Raw genomic sequence first — 25,957 nt, forward strand, 5'->3', positions numbered from 1 at the left:
CAGCTGGAAAATCTAGAACTAAGGATCACAGTTTCAGAATAACGGGACAATCACAGAGATGAGGAAAATTTCTTCAAAGGGTACGAAACTTTGGAATTTTCTATCCCAGAGAGCTGTAGAGCTCAGTCACTGAGAATATTCAAGGCATGGATCAACAGCTTTTGGATACGAAGGGAATCAAGGCATATGGAAATAGAAGGAATGGTAGAGCTGAGGTAGAAGATTAGACATGATATTGACTGGTGTAGAAGGAAAAAAGGGGCTTCTGGCATACCCCTACTTCGATGCTTTTATTTCCCCCCCTTTTAAATTAAAAGTAAAATTGAAGCACATATTTTTAAAGCCAGCTTTTATTGCTGGTTTTAGTGCCTGTATGGGTTTCCTCCCGGTGCTCTGGTATACTCCCACTATCCAAGGATGTGCAAATTAAGTGGATTGGCCATGATTAATTGCACTTTAAGTGTCCAAAAAGCCAGGTGGGGTTATTGGGTTAGGGATAGGGCAGGGAAGTGAACCTAGGTAGGGTACTCTTTCAGAGGGTCGGTGCACTCGATGGGCCGAATGGCCTCCTTCTGCACTGTAGGGATTCTATGATCCGAAGGTCAAGGTTCAGAAAAAGTCCAGATCTCCTGGCCAATAAAGCCACTTCCAACAAAGACCTCTTCCCAAGTTGCAACACTGTCAACTCTACCAATCTATTTCAACTGTTGAGGGAGATAAGTAACAAATAAAAATCTGAAATTAATCCAAACTCTGTAGACTTTATTGCAGGCCATATAAATGATATTCAACTGAAAACTATCAGATTAAATCTACCAAACAAAAGATTGAAAGCCAGTTGAACAAACATACATACTTTTTTCGTGTAGGTATAGGTAACCCTCTGTAGTAAATGGGGTTGTCCTTGCCAACTCATGAGGGTTTTTCTTATTCTTATTCATGAGTTCCTGTACCTCTGACCTTGCACCCTCAAATCGATTCCTTGCCTATAAAACAGAGTTAATATAAAGTAGCTGTCCCAACACACAGAATATCAAGTGTCAACATTTTATTTTTATTGTTTCATTACCATTTGTGGCACCTTTTTGTGACATTACCTGCACTACAACAGAAACGAGGGACTTAATTTCAAAACCCCCCCCAAAACATTGCTAAACTGGGCTCAGGTAAGTTGCTAAAACTTTTAACAATCTTAACCCTAACCTGAATGAAGGCAACGCCCACCGACAAGGCAGGGTCAACCTATGAAGCAGTTTGGTAACCTCAAATTTAACCTGCTTTGTAGGTTAGCCCTGGCTGGTCGGGTTACCCAGGTCTTGGAGAAAGTACAGAAGAATACAAGGGCTTTTGCTTGCTCCTGGACCCCTCCAAGTTTTCTGCCACAGGGAGGAGCTTTTTCCCCAAACAAAACAAAATTTCAAAATCTGCTCAGTGATTTATTACTGTTTGGACAGGAGATGGCAGCACCAGAGTTGCTTGAAAAATCAATGTGTATATTTGACTGCAGACCTTTATACAAACCTGAATCTGTTTTGGAAATGGGTTAAATAAACCCACAGCTCGAATAAGCGTTTAAGTCTCTACCAGAAGGTGGAGTGTGTTTCAAATCCAAGGTTACCTGACCACCATTCAATTATATTCCTTGGGTGTTTCTAAATGAATAATTTAACCAAATAGTGATATTAAACACTTTGGGACATTGATTACATTAGAGGCGCTATATATAAATACAAGTTGTTGTTCAATAGGTCTGGATGAAATTTTTAGCTTGAAGTATGGCTGTATGGCACAGGGAGAATTTGGAAAATTGACTGCCATTGTCTGTTATTTTGTTCCCCCTCACAAACTATAAAATAAAATTGCATCCAGCCATGTCCAGGTCATTACTCACCAAAAGTCATTTTAAAAAGCTTTCAACGCGAAAGAAAATACTCGGCAAGACTCTAATCGGAAACAACTTTTTTTGAAAACAGACTCGCCGACTTTGACCCAAAACGCAAGCATACGACGGAGACTTATTTACACTCCGCTTTCTGAAAAGGAAAGCTTACGTTTTGTATGTTGAGGTGCAGTTCTGTCTTGTAGTGGTTAAAATCTTTGGCCAGCTCATAACCCTGATGATAAAAGGTGAAAAGCATCTGAAAAAAAGACAACATCTGAAAGAGAGAGAAAAAAAAGTTATTTTTGTTTTAATCCAATGCATTTAGGTAGGAGAGGAAGGTGGGGATATGGGATAGATATACTCACAAAAGGAATGGTGGTGGTATTGCTACTGGCTAGTAATCAGATGCCCAGACTAACCCTCCAGAACTCAAAACCCACCACAGCAACTGGTGGAATTAACCTTAAATTAATTAATTAATCTGGACTAAAATAGCCAATTTCAGTAATGGTGACCATGAAACTGCTTGATTGGCACAAAAACCCATCTGGTTTATCCATGTAATTTACGGACAGAACTCCTCCCCCTTTTCGAAAATATATTTTTATCAGTGATTTTACCATTTACAATAAATGTTACAATAAAAATTGTTTTACTCACAGCAGATGATACAGAAAAACCAACATAACAAAAACCCCAACCAACTGTACCACCCAATCCACCAAGAGAAGAAAGAAAACCCGAAAACAAGTAACAAAGACCCCTCCCACCCGGCTTCCTCACTCTCCCATCGGGCAGGAGATACAAAAGTCTGACATCACGCACGAACAGACTCAAAAACAGCTTCTTCCCCGCTGTTAGCAGACTCCTAAACGACCCTCTTATGGACTGACCTGATTAATACTACATCCCTGAATGCTTCACCCGATGCCAGTGTCTATGTATTTACACTGTGTACCTTGTTGCCCTATTATGTATTTTCTTTTTCTTTTCATGTACTTAATGATCTGTTTGAGCTGCTCGCAGAAAAATACTTTTCACTGTACCGCGGTACACGTGACAATAAACAAATCCAATCCAATCCCCCCCTCTGCAGCTCAGGTGTGTTTAACCCCCAAAATGGACACCAGAGCACTAAGCTTCAGGCAGATATTCAGAATCGCTGACATGGTGCTGAAGAAGGAGACCGAAACGCTTACCAGTTTGGGGTAAGCATGTGTGTTTGTTTGGACGACCCCCGCAGGAACACGGCTCACACCTATCTTCCAATTCCGGAAAGAAACCACTCATCCTAGTTTTGGTCAAGTGTGCCTATGCACAACCTTATACTGGATTAGACCAAGCTGCTCATGTGAAGCTTGGTCTGCAAAGGGCCTCACTCCACACCTCATCATCCACTATAGGTCCCAATTCCCTCTCCCACCTCGTGTTCACCCCATCCGCCAAATCAGAATTCTTAGATAGATTTTGCCCATAAATACCACACGTACTATCCTCCTCCCACCCCACCAGCAAAAGGATCCTTTCCAACAGAAATGTCCACGATGCCATGGGAAATGATTGGAAAGCCACCCGTACAAAATTCCTTATCTGGAGGTACCTGAACGAGTTTGACCCCACAAGACCAAACGTCTCCGACAATTCCACAAGCTGGCAAACCGTCCCTCCACAAACAAATCCCCAAATCTCTCAAGCCGCTTCCCTTCCCAGACCCCGAACGTGGCGTCCAATCTCGATGACTCAAATAAGTGTTTAGCACAGATTGAGGCCATTCTCGATACGGATCCAAGCTTTAAATACTGCCTGAATTATCTCCATATCCTAAAAGCGGACACAACCACTGGGTTCAAGTAGTACCTAGTCGGAGAAAACGGATGCGAGGCCTTCACTACCGCACCCAGACTAGACCCCACACGACCTCGCCTCCATCTGTCCCCATATGGAACCTTGGTCACTGCACCACCCCAGCACCGTCTCAACATTGGCCGCCCAATAATAATAATGCAATTTCGGCAATGCTAGGCCCCCCCCAACTGCTTATCCCTTTGAAGAATTACCCTACGGATCCTTGGAGTCTTGCCAGTCCATATAAAGGATGAGGCCAACCTACTAACCCTCACAAAGAAAGATTTAGGGAGGAAGAAGGGAAAACATCGAAACAAAAACAAACAACTTGGAAGAATATTCATTTTAATAGACCGGATTTTGTTCCGCCAGGGACAGGTGAAGGTTGTCCCACTTTTGCACGTCGGGACAGACTTGCGAAGTTCAATTTATGAAGCCTGGCCCAATCATGCGCCAGCGGGACACCCAGAGACCTGAAGCAAGAACTGCCCAAGCGAAAAGGCAACATTCCAAGTTGGCAGAAATCTTCCACCCCTATCTGACCTGTCCACATGTGACTCCAGACACACGGTGATGGGATTGACTCTTAACTGCCCTCTAAACGGTCTTACACAGTCACTCCACTGTATCAATCTGCTCTAGAAAAGTTGAAAAATAATAAAACTGAATGGACCACATCAACCTGGAAAGACAAAGGCAAAGGCACTTAGAAACATTTGCGGTCCTGAGCCAAAATTGGAAGGGCTGTCCCACAGACTCATCAAAAAAACAGCTTGACATGGTCTTATTCACAGAATCATACCTTACAATCAGGACTCCTCCATTGGCATTCCTTGACATGTCCTGTCCCACCAAAAGGTGCAGCCCACCAGAGGTGATGGGCAGACAATGGTATACAGTCAGGTGTGGGTGGGCCTGGGTGTCTTCAACATTGACAAAGGCCCAAGAAATCTAATGTATCGTGTCAAACATCAGCAAGGAAACCTCCTGCTGAATACCACCAGCTGCCCACCCTCAGATGATGAATTGGTACTCCTCCATGTTGCAGACCAGTTGGAAGAAGAATCAAGTGCATCAAGAGCTTGGGAAAGGAGTTCAAGGATGAAACACTTGCAAGCATTTTCAGTCAGAAGTGCCAAATGGGTGATCCATCACAACCTCCTCTTGAGGCCCCCCAGCATTACTGTGTTCAGTCAATTCCATTAAACCAACATGATATCAAGAAACTGCTGAAGGCTTTGGACATAGAAAATGCGATGCTGTTGACAACAATAGCTCTGAAGACATTAACTCCAGAACCAGCCATGCTGTTCCAGAACAATTAAAACAGTGACACTGACCAAACAGGACAAACCCAATGTGACCAACTATTGTGCCATCAGGCTGCTCTCAGTCATTAGCAGATGATGGAAGATGTGACGAGCCACATGCTTTGGAAAGCCGTGTTTTCTTTTTGTACAATGTTCCTTTGAGACCAAAGTAGGCTGGGGCATATTATTAAAGAGATTAATCATTTCCTGATGATTACATCATTCTTACCTCAGAAAATATATTATTGCCACACAGGGAGTGCAACAAAGGTTCACCAGACTTGTTCCGAGGATGGCAGGACCATCTTATGAAGAGTGACTGGGCAAATTGGGCCTGTATTCTCTCGAGTTTTGAAGAATGAGAGGTGATCTCATTGAACCCTACAAAATACTTAAAGGGTAGATGAAGGTAAGATGTTTTCCTTGGTTGGGAGGTCAAGAACCAGGGGGCACAATTTCGAAAATATGGGGACGGTCACCTAGGTCCAAGGTGAGGAGAAATTATTTTACACCAAGAGTGTGAATCTTTGGAATTATCGAACCCAAAGAGCTGTGGAAGCTCAGTCATTGCGTATATTTAAAACAGCTGGATTTCTGATTAACAGTAATATAAAGAGTTATGGGGATAGTGTGTGTAAAAGGTTATTGAAGTGTCAGATCAGCCACGATCAGACTAAATGGCAGAGCAGGATCCACGGGCTGAATGGCCTACTCCTGTTCCTATGTTCCTAATGCCCATGTGACCTGGGGTTGCCAGGGGGCGGAACAGTTAAGAAGCAACAGGCAAATAAAAAGCACATTGCAGTGCGGTTTGGTCAGCCAATGTTTTCTGGCTGGCAGTTCAGGACACACTGAGAATGTGTAAAAAGAAACAAGCGAGGTTCTCGCCAAGGGTAACAGCTGTCTCTTTGACAGTCATCAAACAGATTCTGCTAATGAAGCAGGTCTGTGAGAATAGAGCAGAGACTGTGTTGCTGTGCATTATACAGTTGAAAGAGCAGAGAGTGGAGAACAGGTAGAGCATGGGCTTGTGGTTTGGACAAGATCTCTTGATATTATCAGAGTTGCCAGAGCCCATCAGACCATTTAAAGAGGCCAGCGAGGGAGTTTCTTAGGATTCTGTACCATCAGGACCGTCGTGACCAAGAGAGTGAGGGTTCGTATATGTGCCTTATCTGTGGTAACTGTGTACAAGGACGTCCGATGGAATGTGGCTGCTGGTGAATGACTGGGTAGGAAGTGAGAGAAGCTACAAAATGGAAACCAAGTTGGAAAAATTAGGTGGATTGTCCATGGTCCCACATTTGTGTAGAAGTAACGAGAGCATTTGTGACTACCTGAAGTATCAATTTTGTTGTATCGATTATTTGAAGGGAAATTTACCACTTTATTTGAAATACCCAGAGCTTGTTGGAACTATGTTGATTTTAGTTGGCTTGTTATAGTAAAGGTTTTGAAAAGTGAAATCTTGTCCAGCAGTTTTATGTCCGATGGAATCGTGGGGATTATTTGTATTTTACAAGTTATCACTCTGTACAGGGATCATAACATACATAATGGGTTTCCGAATCCTTCTTTCGTCAAGTAGAAACTTCGAGTGACCTTCTCCAGGTACTTTCCTCACTTTTTGGAAAGTTTCCAAAATTCACTTCCAAACTTTTGGAAGTCCCACCCACTGCCAATCAAGGCGGGAATTCAAGAGTCGCCAGCTGTGCATTAGGCGCCAGCTCTCGGCATCGCAAGCGCCAATCACTCACAATCCTTAAATTCTACCCTATATTTTTTAAAGCATATATGTAGATATGTTCATTATCATTTCCAAAATTTAGAAACTGGCAGGGACCCAGGTCCGATTCGGACTTGGGTGACTGTGTGGAATTTGCACATTCTCCCCATGTCTGCATGGGTTTCCTCCGGGTGCTCCGGTTTCCTCCCATAGTCCAAAGATATGCAGGTTGGGTGGGGTTACGGGGATAGGGCAGCTGAGTTGGCCTAGGTAGGGTGCTCTTTCAGAGAGTCTGTGCAGACTCGATGGGGCAAATGGCTTCCTTCTGCACTTTAGGGATTCTATGGGTCTTTGGACATTTAAAATGGTTGAAACTATGTCTCTGACCTCTGAACAAAAGAAGCCACTTGGCAAGTTTTAGAAAAATCTCACACTTTGTTATCTCTGAAGAACCACTAATGACCCCATGTGGGCTACAGAGCCCAATTTCGAAGAGTTATACAAAACCCATCAGCATTTAATAACCTAGGCTGGCTGAAGGAGATGGATCTTTGCTGTGACAAAAGCCCTGCCATATTCATAGAATCATAGAATGTACAGTGCAGAAGGAGGCCCTTCAGCCCATCGAGTCTGCACCAGCCCTTGGAAAGAGCACCCCACTTAAGCCCATGCCTCCACCCTATCCCCCTAACCCAGTAACACCAACTAACCCATTTGGACACAAAGTGCAATTTATCGTGGCCAATCTACCTAACCACTAATGACCCCATGACCTAACCTGCACATCTTTGGACTGTGGGAGGAAACCGGAGCACCCAGGGGAAACCGACGCACAGCACACACGGGGAGAACATGCAGACTCCGCACAGACAGTGACCCAAGCCGGGAATTGAACCTGGGACCCTGGAGCTATGAAGCAACTGTGCTAACCACTGTGCTACCGTGCTGCCCCGAAATCGTCCCTCCAATTCCATGAGGGGCGACTTGATAGAGGTTTATAAGATGATCAGGGGAATAGATAGAGTAGACAGTCAGAGACTTTTTCCCCGGGTGGAACACACCATTACAAGGGGACATAAATTTAAGGTGAAAGGTGGAAGATATAGGAGGGATATCAGAGATAGGTTCTTTACCCAGAGAGTAGTGGGGGCATGGAATGCACTGCCTGTGGAAGTAGTTGAGTCGGAAACATTAGGGACCTTCAAGCAGCTATTGGATAGGTACATGGATGACGGTAAAATGATATAATGTAGATTTATTTGTTCTTAAGGGCAGCACGGTAGCATTGTGGATAGCACAATTGCTTCACAGCTCCATGGTCCCAGGTTCGATTCCGGCTTGGGTCATTGTCTGTGCGGAGTCTGCACGTCCTCCCCGTGTCTGCGTGGGTTTCCTCCGGGTGCTCCGGTTTCCTCCCACAGTCCAAAGATGTGCGGGTTAGGTGAATTGGCCAATGATAAATTGCCCTTAATGTCCAAATTGCCCTTGGTGTTGGGTGGAGGTGTTGAGTTTGGGTAGGGTGCTCTTTCCAAGAGCCGGTGCAGACTCAAAGGGCCGAATGGCCTCCTTCTGCACTGTAAATTCAATGATAATCTATGATTCATCTAGGACAAAGGTTCGGCACAACATCGTGGGCCGAAGGGCCTGTTCTGTGCTGTATTTTCTATGTATGTTCTAATGGTGGAGACATTTGCCAGTCATTGGAATCTAGACAATTAATAAACATCCTTCGATAAAAATGGTGGAGAGGTGGGAATCATGTGACATAGGCCTCTGGCTTATGGAACAAGTAACAGTCTTCGGTGGTCCCTCGAAATCGTCCGTCTTAGACGTTGGTCAGGCTTCATCGGCCTTCAGGTGACTGACGAGCCCACATCTGGATCCACAAGTTCTTCCGCAGAGGGGACATGTTGTCGCACGGGGCTCCCATGGCCTACAGTCGAGCCCAGGGGAGGTGAAGGTAAGTAGGCCACGCCCCTTCTTTTTTTTTTTTTTACAGCACTAGCTGCTATAATTCAGGTTAGTTTAAAGGGCCAGCCACTTTGACAAGCCAGGGAGAAGGCAGGAGTATAAGATTTTGTGGGGTGGGTGGGAAAAGCGGGCCGGGCCGTTGGACGAAGGTCGGGTCAGTCTAGGGAGGGCAGCATAGTGGTGGGTCAGTGCTATATAGTTACCCAGAAGCTAGACGTGATTTTACTTCTAACTTTTTATGGGAAGACAGTCATAACCATATAACGTTTGTGATTTAAATCAAATTATCGAATGATTTCCAGCGCAGGGCAATTGCCCAAAGTAGTTTGAACGTTCCAGGCAATTGTTGTGCAATTCTTATCTGGAAGTTACTTGGTTCAGGGTGGGGGGTTTCCCGAGCACATCTTTGCCCTCTGCCCCAGAGCTCGGAAGATACAGGCCATGGTAGTTGCGACAGAAATTTAGAAAATAATTGGTAAACTAAGAAAAATAAAAAGAGAACAGTGCCCTAGATCTGGATGGTATGCATTTTTAATTCATTTATGTGGTGTGAGTGTCGCTGGCAAGGCCAGCATTTATTGCCCATCCCTAATTGCCATTGAGTGAATCAGATGCATTTTTGCAACAATCCGGTAGCTTCATGATCATTATTAATGAGAGTGGCATTTTATTCCAGATTTTTATTAATTCATTGGATTCAAATTCCTCTCCTGGTGGAATGTGAACTCATGTCTCTCCGGGAGCATTAATCCAGGCCTGTTGTTTACTACTCCATAAATATTCCTGGCAAAATCCAGCCCGACAACTGGTTTCAGTCAGCCTTCACCAAAGGCTGGTCAATGAGGCATTAAATGGCTGATCCCCTCCACTGTCACTGCCACCATCACTTTGTTAGCTGCAATTATGAATCATTCAATTCACTAAAATACAAGGCGAGTTTAGATCGGACATTGGAACTAGGATATGAAGGTGTCCATATTGACAGTTTCAGGGAACAGGAAAAGGTGTCAATTTCATTGCAAATGCTTATGAATAAGTGACAGTGACCTCATGGGTTAAAAAGTAGAACAATGATCAAAGTTTTTCTCAAAATATGATTGCATTACTTACAGGCTCCACAAACTCAAACTTCTTGCGCTCTTGAATTTCTTGCACCTTACAGACATACTCTAGTGATAATTCATAGTAATGTTGCCGAATCTGCTCTAGTTGATTATCTGCCTAAAAGACACAAAGATACCTTGAAATGTTATGGAAAAGGTAAATTAGCTTTAAATGACACAAATATTTGATTAACCTGGAAATGCTTCAGGCTCTACTTCCAAGATCTGTGTGGCATGATTAGGTTTTGAGCTGAAAATGTATCAAGGAGTATCACTTATTCAGTAATTCAGAAACAATTAGGAAGGCAGGAAATGACCAATGCATCGGGCTTCCCAGGCATGCTTTTAAATTAATTAATCACAATAATAATCGATAATTAATCATCCTAGTATGGTTCGATCCCTGAAAGACGAGGGTCAACCTTTACACAAAGTATTTTTTTAAAAATTCAAGTGTTTTGGGGTCAAAACTCAAGTCGACTTTTAAGAAGATTGCCTTTTACACAGGTGAATATGGTCAATGCAAGTTATTTCTTTATTTAATGATTTTGATCAACAATTGATGGTTTGGTAGGTTATCTTCACTGCACAAAATGCATGCAACTTTCACCTGTAGTTTTTTTTAAACCTCTCTTGACTCGTCCACTGTTGCAAAACTATTAGACTGCTCGTCGGACATCCAATACGAGATGAGCAGAAATTTCCAACAATTAAATCTTGCGAAGACTCAAACCATTATTATTAGTCCCTGCTCCAAACTCCATCCTTCCCCTTTGCAACTGTCGGAGACTAAGTCAGTCTGCTTTTAGCTTGGTGTCACATTTGATCCTGAGATGAGCTTCCAACGTTCTATTCGCCCAGCGCCGTGACCTACTGCTAACTCCATAACATCACCCAACTTGGTCTCATCTTAGCTCAGCTGCTGTTGAAACCCTCATTCATGCCTTTATTATCTCTAGACTGGACTATTCCAATGCACTCCTGGCTGGTCTCCCACACTCTATCCTCCACAAAGTTGAAGTCATCCAAAACTCTGCTGCTTGTGACTTAATTCGCACCAAGTCCCATTCACCTATCACCCCTGGGCTTATGGCCTACACTGGCGCCTGGTCAAGTAACATCCCAATTTTCAAATTCTCATCCTCATTTTCAAATACCTACATGGCCTTACCTCTCTCTACCCATCGCTGTAATCTCCTCCAACCCCACAACTCTCCAAGATATCTGTGCTCCTCTAATTCTGGTTCCTTGAGCACCCCCAATTTAATCACTCCATCAATGGTGGCAGTTCCTCAGGTGCCTCGGCCCGAAATTCTGGAATACCTTCCCTGTACTGCTCTACCTGTTGATCCCACTTTCCCCCTTTAAACCATTCCTTAAAACCAATATTTTTGACCAGCTCCCACAGCAAAACACCTCCTGCTGTCAACCAAGATCAATGCTGAGATGCTGGAAATTGTAGACCATTTTCGGTATATTGGGAGCCTCCTCTCGATGAAGGCAGACAAAATCCATCATCGCCTCCATTGTGCCAGCTGTGCCTTTAGCTGACTAAGGAAAAGTGTATATGAGGACCAGGATCTCAAGCCCATGACCAAGGTCATGATTCACTGGGCAATAGTGGTCCCCACCTTCCTATGTGCTTCAGAAACTCCGATGACTTATAGCAGGAACCTCAAAGCACTGGATAATTACCCACTAGCAGTTCTAAGTCCAAACAGCAGCGCTCTCTCCTAAGCAAACATACTCAGCGTCGAGGCACTAGTCACTCAAAAGCAGCTCTGCTGGGACATGTTGATCATGTGCCCAACACCAGATTCTCAAAACAACCCTCTACTCGGAACTCGGTCGTGACGGAAGGACAGCAAAAATGCTTTGCGGATGTTTCTCAAAGGATCTCTGAAGGGGCAAAAGTACCGGTCAACTCATGGGAAACCCTTGTGACCAACCAAAATAGAGAAGGCTCAGTCAGGAAGACACACAACACATTGAGAGATTTGGGTCAACAACGGGCATTTGCGAAATGGAGGTGTTGGAGGGAACGCACAAACTTCAAATAACTCAACCACTCAACTCTTCAAGCATATGGCAGAGTGTGCAGACCACGCGTTGGACTTATTTGTTATTTCAGAACCCATTGAATCAGAGTAGGGGCAAGTCATCCTCGATTCCAAGGATGTGAAGGAACTTGAATGCTTTATTACATTAAGATGCGATGTAAGTTCTATTACTGTTGGAGTCTAGTCCTTAAATTTCCCCAACTCAAGCTGTTCCTACTAATAGTCAGAGGCTTGAAGGGTGCAAAAAAGACCTCCAAGATTCATATCAGAAATCGGAGGTTATACTTATCATGAACTGACTGAGTCTCTTTTCCCTTGAAAAGAGAAGGCTGAGAGCTGACCTTAGCTTTGATATAGTTGACACAGAGACAACTTCTCCACTTGTGGAGAAGAGCAAACCTTGAGGCCATCAATATAAGGCAGTCACTGAGAATCAAACTAGAAATTCAAAAGAAATTCTTTACCCAGAGCAGTGAGAATGTGGAATCCACTACTCAAGAGCAGTTGTTGAAGTGAATAGAACACAGACATTTAAGGGAAGGCTAGATAAACATACAAGGAAGAGAACAGAGGATTATTTTGATAGAGTTAGATGAGGAACAATGGGAGGGGTCTCAGGTGGAACATAAATGTTGGTATGGACCAGTTGGATTTCTCTGCTGTGTATCAATATTATGCTTTAAAACATTTACAAAAATCAATTTGAATGGTTAACGACTTTAGAAAAAATATGAAACAAGTTAAATCAATGTTGCTTTGGTTTAAGAGTTAACCAGTTAAAACATACATATAGAAGTCATGTATTAATTAGTTAAACCAGGTGCTGGTTTAGCACAGTGGGCTAAACAGCTGGATTGTTATGCAGAACAAGACCAGCAGCGTGGGTTCAATTCCCGTTCCAGCCTCCGCGAACAGGCGCCGGAATGTGGCAACTAGGGGCTTTTCACAGTAACTTCATTGAAGCCTACTTGTGACAATAAGCGATTATTATTATTGCGTGGTCACAAAAATAATACAAGGGTTACAATGGAACGCATGCGCTGCCATCTTTATAGTAAAACTCCTACTAATCCCACAAGTAATATGCTCACTAAACTTAAATTATAGACAGTATATTTGGTCAGTGAATGCAATCTCAATGTTTGAGAAATATTTAAGAATGGAATTTTAGGAGGAAAGTTAAAAAATATTGATGCAAATTTTGTTTTTGATTTGTTTTGACATTTGTTGATTGCCATTACGACAGAGATCACTTGAAAAATCTACTAAAGTGGACAGGGTTAAGATAACAAATTAACAACCGATAATCAAACATACTTCTGAATAATGAGCATGGAGAGAAGGCCAGCAGAATGCTTCACAGCAGCTTAGAAAGAGGGAGGCAGCCAGGGAGATAGGAAAAGTAAATGACGGAGATGGGAACCTGGTTCGAGATTCAGTAGGGGTGAATAAGGCGTTTAGGGATTTCTACAGTAGGCTCTACAGGTCGGAACCGCCTACGGGGCTGGAGGGGATGAGGCACTTCTTGGAGAGGCTGAATTTTCCAAAGGTGGACGTGGAGCTGGTGGAAGGGCTGGGGGCCTCGATCAGGTTGGAAGAGATAGTGGAGGGTCTGCAGGCCATGTGGTCGGATAAAGCCCTGGGGCCGGATGGGTACCCAGTGGAGTTTTATAAAAAGTTCTCTGGGATATTGGGGCCGGTGTTGATGAGGATGTTCAATGAAGCAAGGGAAAGAGGGGTGCTGCCTGTGATGTCACAGGCCACGATTTCACTGATTCTGAAGCGGGACAAGAACTCGGAGCTGTGTGGGTCCTACAGGCTGATATCCCTGTTGAATGTGGATGCCAAATTGCTGGCCAAAATTTTGTCCTCCAGGATTGAGGATTGTGTTCCGGACGTTATTGGGGAGGACCAGACAGGGTTTGTTAAGGGTAGGCAGTCGGTGGCCAACGTAAGAAGGTCGTTAGACGTGATCATGATGCCCCCGGAAGGAAGGGAGGTGGAAGTAGTGATCGCAATGGATGCAGAAAAGGCTTTTGATCGGGTAGAATGTGATTATCTGTGCGAGGTACTGGGACAGTTCGGATTTGGGCGGGGCTTTATTGACTGGGTCAGGTTGCTGTATCGGGCTCCTGTGGCAAGCGTACGGCCGAATAGGACAACATCGGGCTATTTTAGACTGTACCGGGGGACGAGACAGGGATGCCCCCTCTCCCCACTGTTATTCGCGCTAGCTATAGAACCGTTGGCAATTGCTCTGAGAGCCTCAAGGGGCTGGAAGACTCGCATATCCAGACATAGGAACAGCTTCTTTCCCACAGTTACTAGACTCCTCAACGACTCTCCCTTGGACTGATCTGTTCCCTGTAAGAACACTATTCACGACGCCCTATGCTGCTCTTGTTTAGCCTTCTTCCGCACTGTAACCAATCACTATTTGTTGATGCACCACTGTCAGTGTACTCTGTTGATTATTCTTTTGTCTACTATGTACGTACTGTGTATGTTCCCTTGGCCGCAGAAAAACGCTTTTCACTGTACTTCGGTATATGTGACAATAAATAAATATCAATCAATTAAACTCAGATCTTTGAAACTGAATAAATTTAAAATTTTAATCTTCACAGGTATAACTACCCCCAGCACAGCTGTACTTTTGATTGTCCAGATTCCACATTCTGGAATTTCCCCCTAGATCACTCTGCTTCCCTGCCTCTCTCTCCTGCTTATCCTTATAATCCACCACTTTGACCTCGCTTTTGAAAGTCCTTTGTATCTCGACCTCTGTATTTCAATCTATTTTTACCCTATATTTCTGTGACGCGCCGTGGGACCTATTTCTATGTTAAAGGAAATACATAAATTCGGGCCTTTGTTAATTGTGAAGCACTTTTAATATAATGTCATAATTTGCTCCATTATATTTTACTGTGACACTAAAACATTATGTCCTGATTACCTATTACAGTAATTGAGGAAAACTTGCATTTCCTTAGGGATAAGAAAATTGGACTTTTTTTTCAAGAATATAACAAAACTTTAGCTGACTACAATTCAAGCCATGCGGAAAACTAAAATTATTTATAGGGCTAAAGGACCACCAAATCAGAAGTACATGGTGATTGATGCTGAAAAATCAAACAGGCAAATAAAATCTGTAGCCTTCTGAAATGTTAGGAGAAGAAAAACAAGATTCTACATTCTTAAAAAAAAATACATTACTGACAAAAAATCTAAGGCTAAAATTGGAAACAATAGCCAGATCCACCGGTCTCCAGAGGGTCGTACCCCAGAAGATGCATTGGGGGACCCTTCTGAAGTCCCCAGGAAAGGACTGCATTGGAATTGCTCTGGAAGTTTCAACTTTGGTTTGGCAATTACTCTGCCTCTCGAACCCTTCAGCTTCCTCCAATTTAAAGTTGGAGACTTTGGATAATTCCAACCCTCTTACCAGAATAGTTACCAGAAAAAGTTACCAGAAAAAGCTACAAGGATTAAACACAGTTCTAACTCCTGGGTAACAATACTACTGCATTACAACAGTAACCATATCGCAAAGACCTGAATTGGTTACAAACTTTGGAGAATCTGCAGAAAATAAAATATATAATTCTAAAAGAAGTACAGGAGAAGCAGGACCTGGGGATGTATGGTGAATTGAAATGATTGGCGGTTGCAGGACAGGTTGAGAAAACGGTTAATAAGGCATAGAGATCCTGGGTTTTATAAATAGACTCATGGAGCTCAAAATCAGTGTTATTAAGTTGAACCTTTATAATGGTTCAACCTCAACTGGAGTGGTGTGCCCAATTCTTGGCACCACACCTTCGGAAGGATGTGAAGGCATTGGCAAGGAAGCAGAACAGTTTTACGAGCATGATTCTGGGAATGAAACACTCCAGTTTCGAGGAAATATTGGCAAATCTGGGGCTGTTCTCTTTAGAAGAGAAAATTGAAAGGAAACTTAAAGGAGTGTTCAAAATCAGGAGGGGTCTGGACAGAGAATAAAGGAGAAACTTTTCCTATTGGCGGAAGGATCGAAACGAGAGCACACCGATTTAAACCGATTAGCAAAGATGCAATGGCGACATTTGGAAAAACATTTTTGAACATTCAGATCTGGAATGCAGAGAGTGTGGTGGAGACAGTTTCAATCACGGCTTTCGAAAGGGAATTTCATAATTATCTAAAAGGAAACAAGTTGTAGGGCAAAAGCAGGGGAGTGGGATTGGCTGAGAGGTTCTTACAGAGAGCTGATATGGACATGGTGGGCCGAATGGTCTCCTTTTGTGCTATGAGTCTAGCTTCCTTATTGTTTATCTTAGGCCTCACTTGCTCTTTTTCTCACTTTTCCTGGGTAACAATACTACTGCATTGAGGATTATCAATAATCTGAATAGATTCTGACCTGTGAATAATATTGTGTAATCCTTCATGTCAAATTATTTAGAATTACAATGTTGATCCTTGATCCCTTCATCTGTACTGAAGACAAGGATTATAATGTTGGGCTAAATATATTCATTTCTCATCAACTGTTTGGTGGAACAAAAATAACCTATTGAAAAATTGGAGTAAAATTACATCAAACAAGTAAAATATATGAAGTAGCATACTTATTGCTGGCTTATAAGCGAACCGAGATATAACTAAATGTCTTCAAGAAAACCTTATTTCCATTTTCAAGCCAAATGAACTTTGCCCAATTTGCACTAAGATGGACTGTTTCAAAGTCATGCAAATTCTTAAGGAATGTGAAAATGCTGCACTGGAGTGTTTTCTTGTGTCTTAACCTAAATCTGACTGCAGAACTAAGACGGTGATTGCAGAATAGCCAAAAATCAGATGTACCAGTAAAATCTTTTACAAGTATTAAGAGAAACAACCTCACTCCCGGCACCATTTTACCTCAAGGCAGGCAAGGTGGTCACAAGCAGAGAAGTATTTGGTCCACCAATTCAAATGAATAATGAAATGTGATGAGATGAACCAGATCACCTTCTTGCAGCAGTAGTTGTGTACCACAGCAATAATGGAAGCAATGGCCTGCGTTTAGATAACAGCGCTGTGATTTTTGTCCCTTATCCTTACTGGATTTCTGCATGATAATCAATCGACATACTCAAAGGTTTCTCACAGTAACACAAGTCTTTTTCTCAGAACTATATCTGAAGCACAGCAAAATAATTTTGAAACCAGTGACCTCGGGGACTGCTTAATATATTTTGAGAAACACACGAATGCCAAGAAAAAGAAAACCAATGATAGAATAAATTGGACAAATTGAATCTCAACTTGTGCCCCATTTCCTTTACAGTAAACTATTCTGTCTAGGTTTTGTATATTTGTTTAAAAAGCAGCGAGACAATATTCTGCCTGCACTACTCAATTTTAGATCATTTACAGCCACTTAGTCTACAGCTAAGCAGCAAACTGGATGGCCCTATTTCAGGGTTGGATGGATGTCAGTTTTGTATGGGCCTGAAAAGATTTCTGGGGGCTGGCACCATGTTACTTAGTTTAGACATCGCAGATCTACCGTGGGCAGCACGTTTACATTGTAGATAGCACAATTGCTTCACAGCTCCAGGGTCCCAGGTTCGATTCCGGCTTGGGTCACTGTCTGTGCGGAGTCTGCACGTCCTCCCCGTGTGTGCGTGGGTTTCCTCCGGGTGCTCCGGTTTCCTCCCACAGTCCAAAGATGTGCAGGTTAGGTGGATTGGCCATGATAGATTGCCCTTAGTGTCCAAAATTACCCTTAATGTTGGGTGGGGTTACTGGGTTATGGGGATAGGGTGGAGGTGTTGACCTTGGGTAGGGTGCTCTTTCCAAGAGCCGGTGCAGACTCGATGGGCCGAATGGCCTCCTTCTGCACTGTAAATTCTATGAAACTCAGTCCATCAGATCGAGAAGCTCCCTCACTGACCAATGCAGAAGCAGCAGGTTAGAACCAATGCGCAAATACCTTTTTCTAAGCCATTAGGCCCAAGAAATTTCAATCATTCAGCCAAGCAGATAAAGATAATACCAATTAGGTGAAGGCAATCATGGGGCAATTCAATTAGTTTTCAAACCACATATACCTCACATGCCACCTGTTGCAGATCGTCAATTTACAGTATCAAGTTGGTGGGAATTTCCCGAATGGTCCAACAAATATAAACATGGAAGAAGATACTCCCAAGGCTGAGGTGAAAGAGGAGGTAACTGGTACATGAGAAGAATCTACAATTGAGCAGGAGGAGATGTTATAAAGGCTATCTTTACTTAAAATTGATATCGCACCAGGACCGGATGAGATTCATCCAAGGATGCTGAGGAAAGTGAGAGTGGAAATTTCAGAGGCACTGGTGATAACCTTCCAGTCTTTCTTAGACTCAGGTGTGGTGCCAAAGGACAAAAGAATTACGAAGGTTACACCCTTGTTCAAAAAGAGGTGCAAGGATATAGCTGACAACTACAGACATGTCAGTCTGACTTTAGCGGCAGGGTAACCTCTGGAAATTAAAGCTCAGGACAAGATCAATGGTCACTTTGACAAGTGCAGGATACTTAAGGAAAGCCAACATGGATTAATTACGGGAAAGTTTAACTAACTTGGAGAGCTTTGAGGGGTAACAGAGAAGGTTGAAAGGGGCAATGCTGTTGATGTGATGTACATGGATTGTCAAAAGGCATTTGGTACTTAGAGTGTCACGGAATATATTTTTTAGCAACATTCTACTTAATGAAATAAAAGGGAAAGTAGACACTTTGAAATTGGCTGAGTGACAGGAAACAGAGAATAATGGGCAGCCCGGTAGCACAGTGGTTAGCGCTGTTGCTTTACAACGCCAGGGTCCCAGGTTCGATTCCCGGCTTGGGTCACTGTATTTACGGAGTCTGTACATTCTCCGTGTCTGTGTGGGTTTCCTCCGGGTGCTCCACTTTCCTCCCACAAGTCCCGAAAGACGTGCTGTCAGGTAATTTGGACATTCTGAATTCTCCCTCAGAGTACCCGAACAGGCACTGGAGTGTGGTGACGAGGGGCTTTTCACAGTAACTTCACTGCAGTGTTAATATAAGCCTACTTGTGACAATAAAGATTATTATGATAAATCGTTGTTTTTCAGATTGGAGAAAGATTTTTTAAAATAAATTTAGAGTACCCAATTATTTTCTTTTTCCAATTAAGGGGCAATTTAGCGTGGCCAATCCACCCAACCTGCACATTGTTGGGTTGTGGGGGGTGAAACCACACAGGCATGGGGAGAATGTGCAAACTGCACACAGACAGTGACCTGGGGCCGGGGTCGAACCCGGGTCCTCAGCGCCGTAGGCAGCAGTGCTAACCACTGCTCTACCGTGCCGCCCCAATTGGAGGAACATTTGTAGTGGAGTTCCCCACGGGTCAACATTGGGACACTTGCTCTTCCTGATATAAATGGCCTAGGTTGTAGTGTTCAGGGCATGATTTCAAAATTTGTAGATGATACGAAGATTGGAAATGTTGTCATCTGTGATGCGGATAGTCTTTAATTTCAAAAGGACATGGACATGCTGGTGGATTGGGAAGACAAGTTGCAAGTGAATTTCAATGCAGAGAAGTCGGAGATGATTCATTTGGCAGGATGAATACAGAGAGACAGTATAAAATAAAGAGAGAAACACTAAAGGAGGTACAGAAACAGGGGGACCTCGCTGTACATGTACATAAGTCATTGAAGATGGTAGAGCATGTTGAGAGATCAATTGATAAAGCATATAGTATCTTAGGCTTTATTAATAGGGGCATTGAGTACACGGCTAATGATGTCATGTTGAAATTGTATAAGACACTGGTTAGGCTTCCTCTGGAATACTGTATCCAGTTCTAGGCACCATACTCAAGGAAGGATGTGAAAACATTCGATACAATACAGAGGAAATTCACAAGAATGATTCCAGGGATAAAGAACTGTAGTTATGAGGATAGATTAGAGAGGTTGGGACTGTTTTCCTTGCAGAAAAGGAGGCTGAGAGGAGACTAGATTGAGGTATTCAAGATCGTGAGGGGTATATGGGCAGGGTAAATAGCAAGAAACAGTTCCCACTCAAGAGAACATCAAAGAGCCCAGATTCAAAATAATTGGCAAAACGAATAAAAGTAATATGAGGAAGAATTCTTGCATCCAGAAGGTGGCTGGAAACTGGAATGAACTTCGTTAGAGAATGTGGAGGCAGGTTCGATCGAGGTATTCAAATGGGAATTGGATTGCTATCTGAACAGAAAGAATGGGAAAGATTATGGGAGTGCTGTGGTGGACTTCTTCCCATTTAACCACAGGAAACCCAGGGACAAGTTACAATAGTTTATTCATGATTCAAGCATAGAGGGGACTTCCCCTGAGAAACCTCTGGAGGAGCACCTTCCTCTGATCAAGCTCTCACAGCTCTAATGGTGAGAGCATTCTAATACCGTTCTCTCTCCCGTGTCACAGGTACAGGTTGCTGTACAATTAGTCAGAACACAGAACATTGTTTTAAATTCCGATTTTGCCTACGTATGCTTATTATTAAACCTTCAGCGAAAAACCTTTCTGTATTCTTTTGGCTCGTAACTGTTTTTCCAACAGGTAAACAACCTTGCTGACAAGTTGTGTTGATATTAGGACCTTGTAGTATAGCATTTGACTCTAATGCAAGGTGAGATTTTCTTTCCCCCTTCTACCAAATCCATTCATTTTCCCCTTTCAGGGTTAAAGCAGGGGAGTGGGATATGGTAGAATGCACTTTTAGAGACCCGGTGTAAACTCGATGGGCTGAATGGCCTGCTTCTGCACTGTAAAAGATTTTGTGATGGCAACTACAGCATAGTCATTTTGAGATTGGCACTTGTTGAGCGTGATGCTAGTTCGCTAAAGCTGAGCTATACTGCAAGACACTGGCTAGAAACATGAAGCAAACAAGTGCAGAGTTAATTTAAAATCTGGCTACGTTTTCATATTAACTGATAGCATAAGTGACTTTTTGGCATCAAAAAGGTGAAAAACTGTAATGTAAATGTTCCATAGTACAAGAATATTTCAACATGCCTAAATTTTATTTGAATGATTTAACACTGTTGATACAATGTCAAAAGCATCAACTTTGAAGTCAAATGTTCTTCCTTTTAGGAGGTGAATGAGCCATACTACAGGGATGGTGCAGGCGGGAGGGATTCAGATTTTTGGATAACTGGGGCTCTTTCTGGGGAAGGTGGGACCTCTACAGACAGGATGGTCTACATCTGAACCTGAGGGGCACAAATATCCTGGGGGGGAGATTTGTTAGTGCTCTTTGGGGGGGTTTAAACTAATGCAGCAGGGGCATGGGAACCTGGATTGTAGTTTTAGGGAAAGGGAGAATGAGAGTATAGAGGTCAGGAGCACAGATTTGACATCGCAGGAGGGGGCCAGTGTTCAGGTAGGTGGTTTGAAGTGTGTCTACTTCAATGCCAGGAGTATACGAAACAAGGTAGGGGAACTGGCAGCGTGGGTTGGTACCTGGGACTTCGATGTTGTGGCCATTTCGGAGACATGGATAGAGCAGGGACAGGAATGGATGTTGCAGGTTCCGGGGTTTAGGTGTTTTAGTAAGCTCAGAGAAGGAGGCAAAAGAGGGGGAGGTGTGGCGCTGCTAGTCAAGAGCAGTATTACGGTGGCGGAGAGGATGCTAGATGGGGACTCTTCTTCCGAGGTAGTATGGGCTGAAGTTAGAAACAGGAAAGGAGAGGTCACCCTGTTGGGAGTTTTTTATAGGCCTCCTAATAGTTCTAGGGATGTAGAGGAAAGGATGGCGAAGATGATTCTGGATATGAGCGAAAGTAACAGGGTAGTTATTATGGGAGACTTTAACTTTCCAAATATTGACTGGAAAAGATATAGTTCGAGTACAATAGATGGGTCGTTTTTTGTACAGTGTGTGCAGGAGGGTTTCCTGAAACAATATGTTGACAGGCCAACAAGAGGCGAGGCCACGTTGGATTTGGTTTTGGGTAATGAACCAGGCCAGGTGTTGGATTTGGAGGTAGGAGAGAACTTTGGGGACAGTGACCACAATTCGGTGACGTTTACGTTAATGATGGAAAGGGATAAGTATACACCGCAGGGCAAGAGTTATAGCTGGGGGAAGGGCAATTATGATGCCATTAGACGTGACTTGGGGGGGATAAGGTGGAGAAGTAGGCTGCAAGTGTTGGGCACACTGGATAAGTGGGGCTTGTTCAAGGATCAGCTACTGCGTGTTCTTGATAAGTATGTACCGGTCAGACAGGGAGGAAGGCGTCGAGCGAGGGAACCGTGGTTTACCAAGGAAGTGGAATCTCTTGTTAAGAGGAAGAAGGAGGCCTATGTGAAGATGAAGTGTGAAGTTTCGGTTGGGGCGATGGATAGTTACAAGGTAGCGAGGAAGGATCTAAAGAGAGAGCTAAGACGAGCAAGGAGGGGACATGAGAAGTATTTGGCAGGAAGGATCAAGGAAAACCCAAAAGCTTTCTATAGGTATGTCAGGAATAAGCGAATGACTAGGGAAAGAGTAGGACCAGTCAAGGACAGGGATGGGAAATTGTGTGTGGAGTCTGAAGAGATAGGCGAGATACTAAATGAATATTTTGTCGTCAGTATTCACTCAGGAAAAAGATAATGTTGTGGATGAGAATGCTGAGCCCCAGGCTAATAGAATAGATGGCATTGAGGTACGTAGGGAAGAGGTGTTGGCAATTCTGGACAGGCTGAAAATAGATAAGTCCCCGGGACCTGATGGGATTTATCCTAGGATTCTATGGGAGGCCAGGGAAGAGATTGCTGGACCTTTGGCTTTGATTTTTATGTCATCATTGGCTACAGGAATAGTGCCAGAGGACTGGAGGACAGCAAATGTGGTCCCTTTGTTCAAAAAGGGGAGCAGAGACAACCCCGGCAACTATAGGCCGGTGAGCCTCACGTCTGTAGTGGGTAAAGTCTTGGAGGGGATTATAAGAGACAAGATTTATAATCATCCAGATAGGAATAATATGATCAGGGATAGTCAGCATGGCTTTGTGAAGGGTAGGTCATGCCTCACAAACCTTATTGAGTTCTTTGAGAAGGTGACTGAACAGGTAGACGAGGGTAGAGCAGTTGATGTGGTGTATATGGATTTCAGCAAAGCGTTTGATAAGGTTCCCCACGGTAGGCTATTGCAAAAAATACGGAGGCTGGGGATTGAGGGTGATTTAGAGATGTGGATCAGAAATTGGCTAGCTGAAAGAAGACAGAGGGTGGTGGTTGATGGGAAATGTTCAGAATGGAGTACAGTCACAAGTGGAGTACCACAAGGATCTGTTCTGGGGCCGTTGCTGTTTGTCATTTTTATCAATGACCTCGAGGAAGGCGCAGAAGGGTGGGTGAGTAAATTTGCAGACGATACTAAAGTCGGTGGTGTTGTCGATAGTGTGGAAGGATGTAGCAGATTACAGAGGGATATAGATAAGCTGCAGAGCTGGGCCGAGAGGTGGCAAATGGAGTTTAATGTAGAGAAGTGTGAGGTGATTCACTTTGGAAGGAATAACAGGAATGCGGAATATTTGGCTAATGGTAAAGTTCTTGGAAGTGTGGATGAGCAGAGGGATCTAGGTGTCCATGTACATAGATCCCTGAAAGTTGCCACCCAGGTTGATAGGGTTGTGAAGAAGGCCTATGGAGTGTTGGCCTTTATTGGTAGAGGGATTGAGTTCCGGAGTCGGGAGGTCATGTTGCAGCTGTACAGAACTCTGGTACGGCCGCATTTGGAGTATTGCGTACAGTTCTGGTCACCGCATTATAGGAAGGACGTGGAGGCTTTGGAGCGGGTGCAGAGGAGATTTACCAGGATGTTGCCTGGTATGGAGGGAAAATCTTACGAGGAAAGGCTGATGGACTTGAGGTTGTTTTCGTTGGAGAGAAGAAGGTTAAGAGGAGACTTAATAGAGGCATACAAAATGATCAGGGGGTTGGATAGGGTGGACAGTGAGAGCCTTCTCCCGCGGATGGATATGGCTGGCACGAGGGGACATAACTTTAAACTGAGGGGTAATAGATATAGGACAGAGGTCAGAGGTAGGTTCTTCACGCAAAGAGTAGTGAGGCCGTGGAATGCCCTACCTGCTACAGTAGTGAACTCGCCAACATTGAGGGCATTTAAAAGTTTATTGGATAAACATATGGATGATAATGGCATAGTGTAGGTTGGATGGCTTTTGTTTCGGTGCAACATCGTGGGCCGAAGGGCCTGTACTGCGCTGTATTGTTCTATGTTCTATGTTCTACTCGCCCTTCCCCACCATCTGGTGCATGTGATTGCAGAGATTTCAAGACCGATATGAGATCCCAGACTGCTGTGATTGGTTAGTACAGGGGGCAGCCCTAGTCCGGCATCTGCCCTCTTCAGATGAGAGATGGACCAGGAAGGAGTGAAGACGACGGGGGGGAAAAGAGTTCCATAACACTTCGCCGAGAGAGCAGAATGCTACCATCACAAACTCCGGAGATCAATACACTTTGCTAAACATCCGTTTGTCCTCCGAGATCAGTGAACGGGTTGTTCTCAAATGTTACGGGTTATATACTTTTCCTGTCTATTTACCTAATGCATGAAACCTAACTATTGCTTCTTGATAAACTACCTTAAAATTACTTAGGAATTCTTGGTCATCTATCAGAGGTATTATGGCTCCTAATCCAATAATCTTACAGACTGGTGTCCAGGGTGGGATTCATAGTGGTCAAGAAATCATTGGTTTGAAATTTGAGAAGCAACAGTCTTAGTTTGCACTATTTTGGGTTCATAGAATTCCGACAGTGCAGAAGGAGGCCATTCTGCCTATTGAGTCTGCACCAGCCCTCTGAAAGAGCACCCCACACCCCTCGGCCCACACATCCACCCTACCCCCACAACACCACCCAACCTACACATCTTTGGACTGTGGGAGGAAACCGGAGCACCCAGACGAAACCCACGCAGACGCGGGTAGAAAGTGCAAACTCCACAAAGACAGTCACGCAAGACCGGACTTGAACCCAGGTCCCTGGAACTGTGAGGCAGTAGTGCCACCCACTCTGCCACCGTGCCGTCATTGGTTGAACCCATTGTCTTTTTTTAAACAAACAATTTTATTGAGGTATTTTTTGGCGTTGTAAACAGTTACAGATAACAGAAATGTGCAAACATCAATATAAAACCAATACTTCAATCAAACCATACTGCACATACCCGCTCCTCTCCCCCAGACACTACCCGCCTATTTATCCCTCCTACTCTACTCTAATCCACCCCCCCCCCCCCGCTGACGTTCACTCTCCCGCGAAGTCGATGATGAATGGTTGCCACCTTCGGGCGAACCCCAGTACAGATCCCCTCAAGGCAAACTTAATTTTTCCATACCCAGAAAACGTGACATGTCCGAAAGCCATAGTTCGGTCTTCGGGGGGTTTGAGTCCTTCCATGCCAGCAGTATTCGCCGCCGGGCTATCAGGGAAGCAAAGGCCAGAACATCTGCCTCTTTCTCCCCCTGGACTCCCGGGTCTTCCGAAACCCCGAGAATTGCCACCCCTGGACTCATCACCATCCTTGTTTTCAGCATCCGTGACATGACCCCTGCAAATCCCTCCCAGTACTCCCTAAGCTTAGGACATGCCCAAAACAGGTGAACATGGTTCGCTGGTCCTCCTGCGCATCTAGCGCACTTGCCCTCTACCCCAAAGAATTTGCTCATCCGAGCTACCATCATGTGGGCCCGGTGAACGACCTTAAATTGAATCAGGCCAAGCCTGGCACATGTTGCAGTTGAGTTTACCCTACTCAGGGCTTCCGCCCATACCCAGTCCTCCATCTCCCCGCCGAGCTCCTCCTCCCATTTGGGTTTCAGTTCCTCCGTCTGGGACTCTTCCCCCTTCATGAGGACCTTGTAGATATCCGAGACTCTACCCTCTCCTCTTTCTCCTCTAGAGACTATTCTGTCCTGGATCCCTATTGGCGGGAGGCGTGGGAAGGATGGGACCTGTCTGCGTACAAAGTCCCGCATCTGTAAGTACCGAAAGTCATTT

The 25,957-nt window shown here is 44.0% G+C and overlaps 1 protein-coding gene across 4 annotated transcripts in view; it reads right to left on the bottom strand.

Annotated features, from left to right (window-relative positions):
- arhgap10 (Rho GTPase activating protein 10) overlaps positions 1 to 25,957 on the bottom strand; it is a 284,335-nt gene that overhangs the window by 121,509 nt on the left and 136,869 nt on the right. For 3 of the 4 annotated variants that reach the window (XM_072496089.1, XM_072496091.1, XM_072496092.1), the window contains 3 exons: positions 9,845 to 9,955; positions 2,052 to 2,156; positions 857 to 986 (listed from right to left, as the gene is read on the bottom strand). In XM_072496089.1, the coding sequence (XP_072352190.1) occupies positions 857 to 986; positions 2,052 to 2,156; positions 9,845 to 9,955 (346 nt within the window). The remainder of the gene's footprint in view (positions 1 to 856; positions 987 to 2,051; positions 2,157 to 9,844; positions 9,956 to 25,957) is intronic. The other variant, XM_072496090.1, reaches the window with a different exon arrangement.

This window comes from Scyliorhinus torazame, chromosome 3 (genome assembly GCF_047496885.1).
Source record: "Scyliorhinus torazame isolate Kashiwa2021f chromosome 3, sScyTor2.1, whole genome shotgun sequence".
Classification (NCBI taxonomy): Eukaryota; Metazoa; Chordata; class Chondrichthyes; order Carcharhiniformes; family Scyliorhinidae; genus Scyliorhinus; species Scyliorhinus torazame.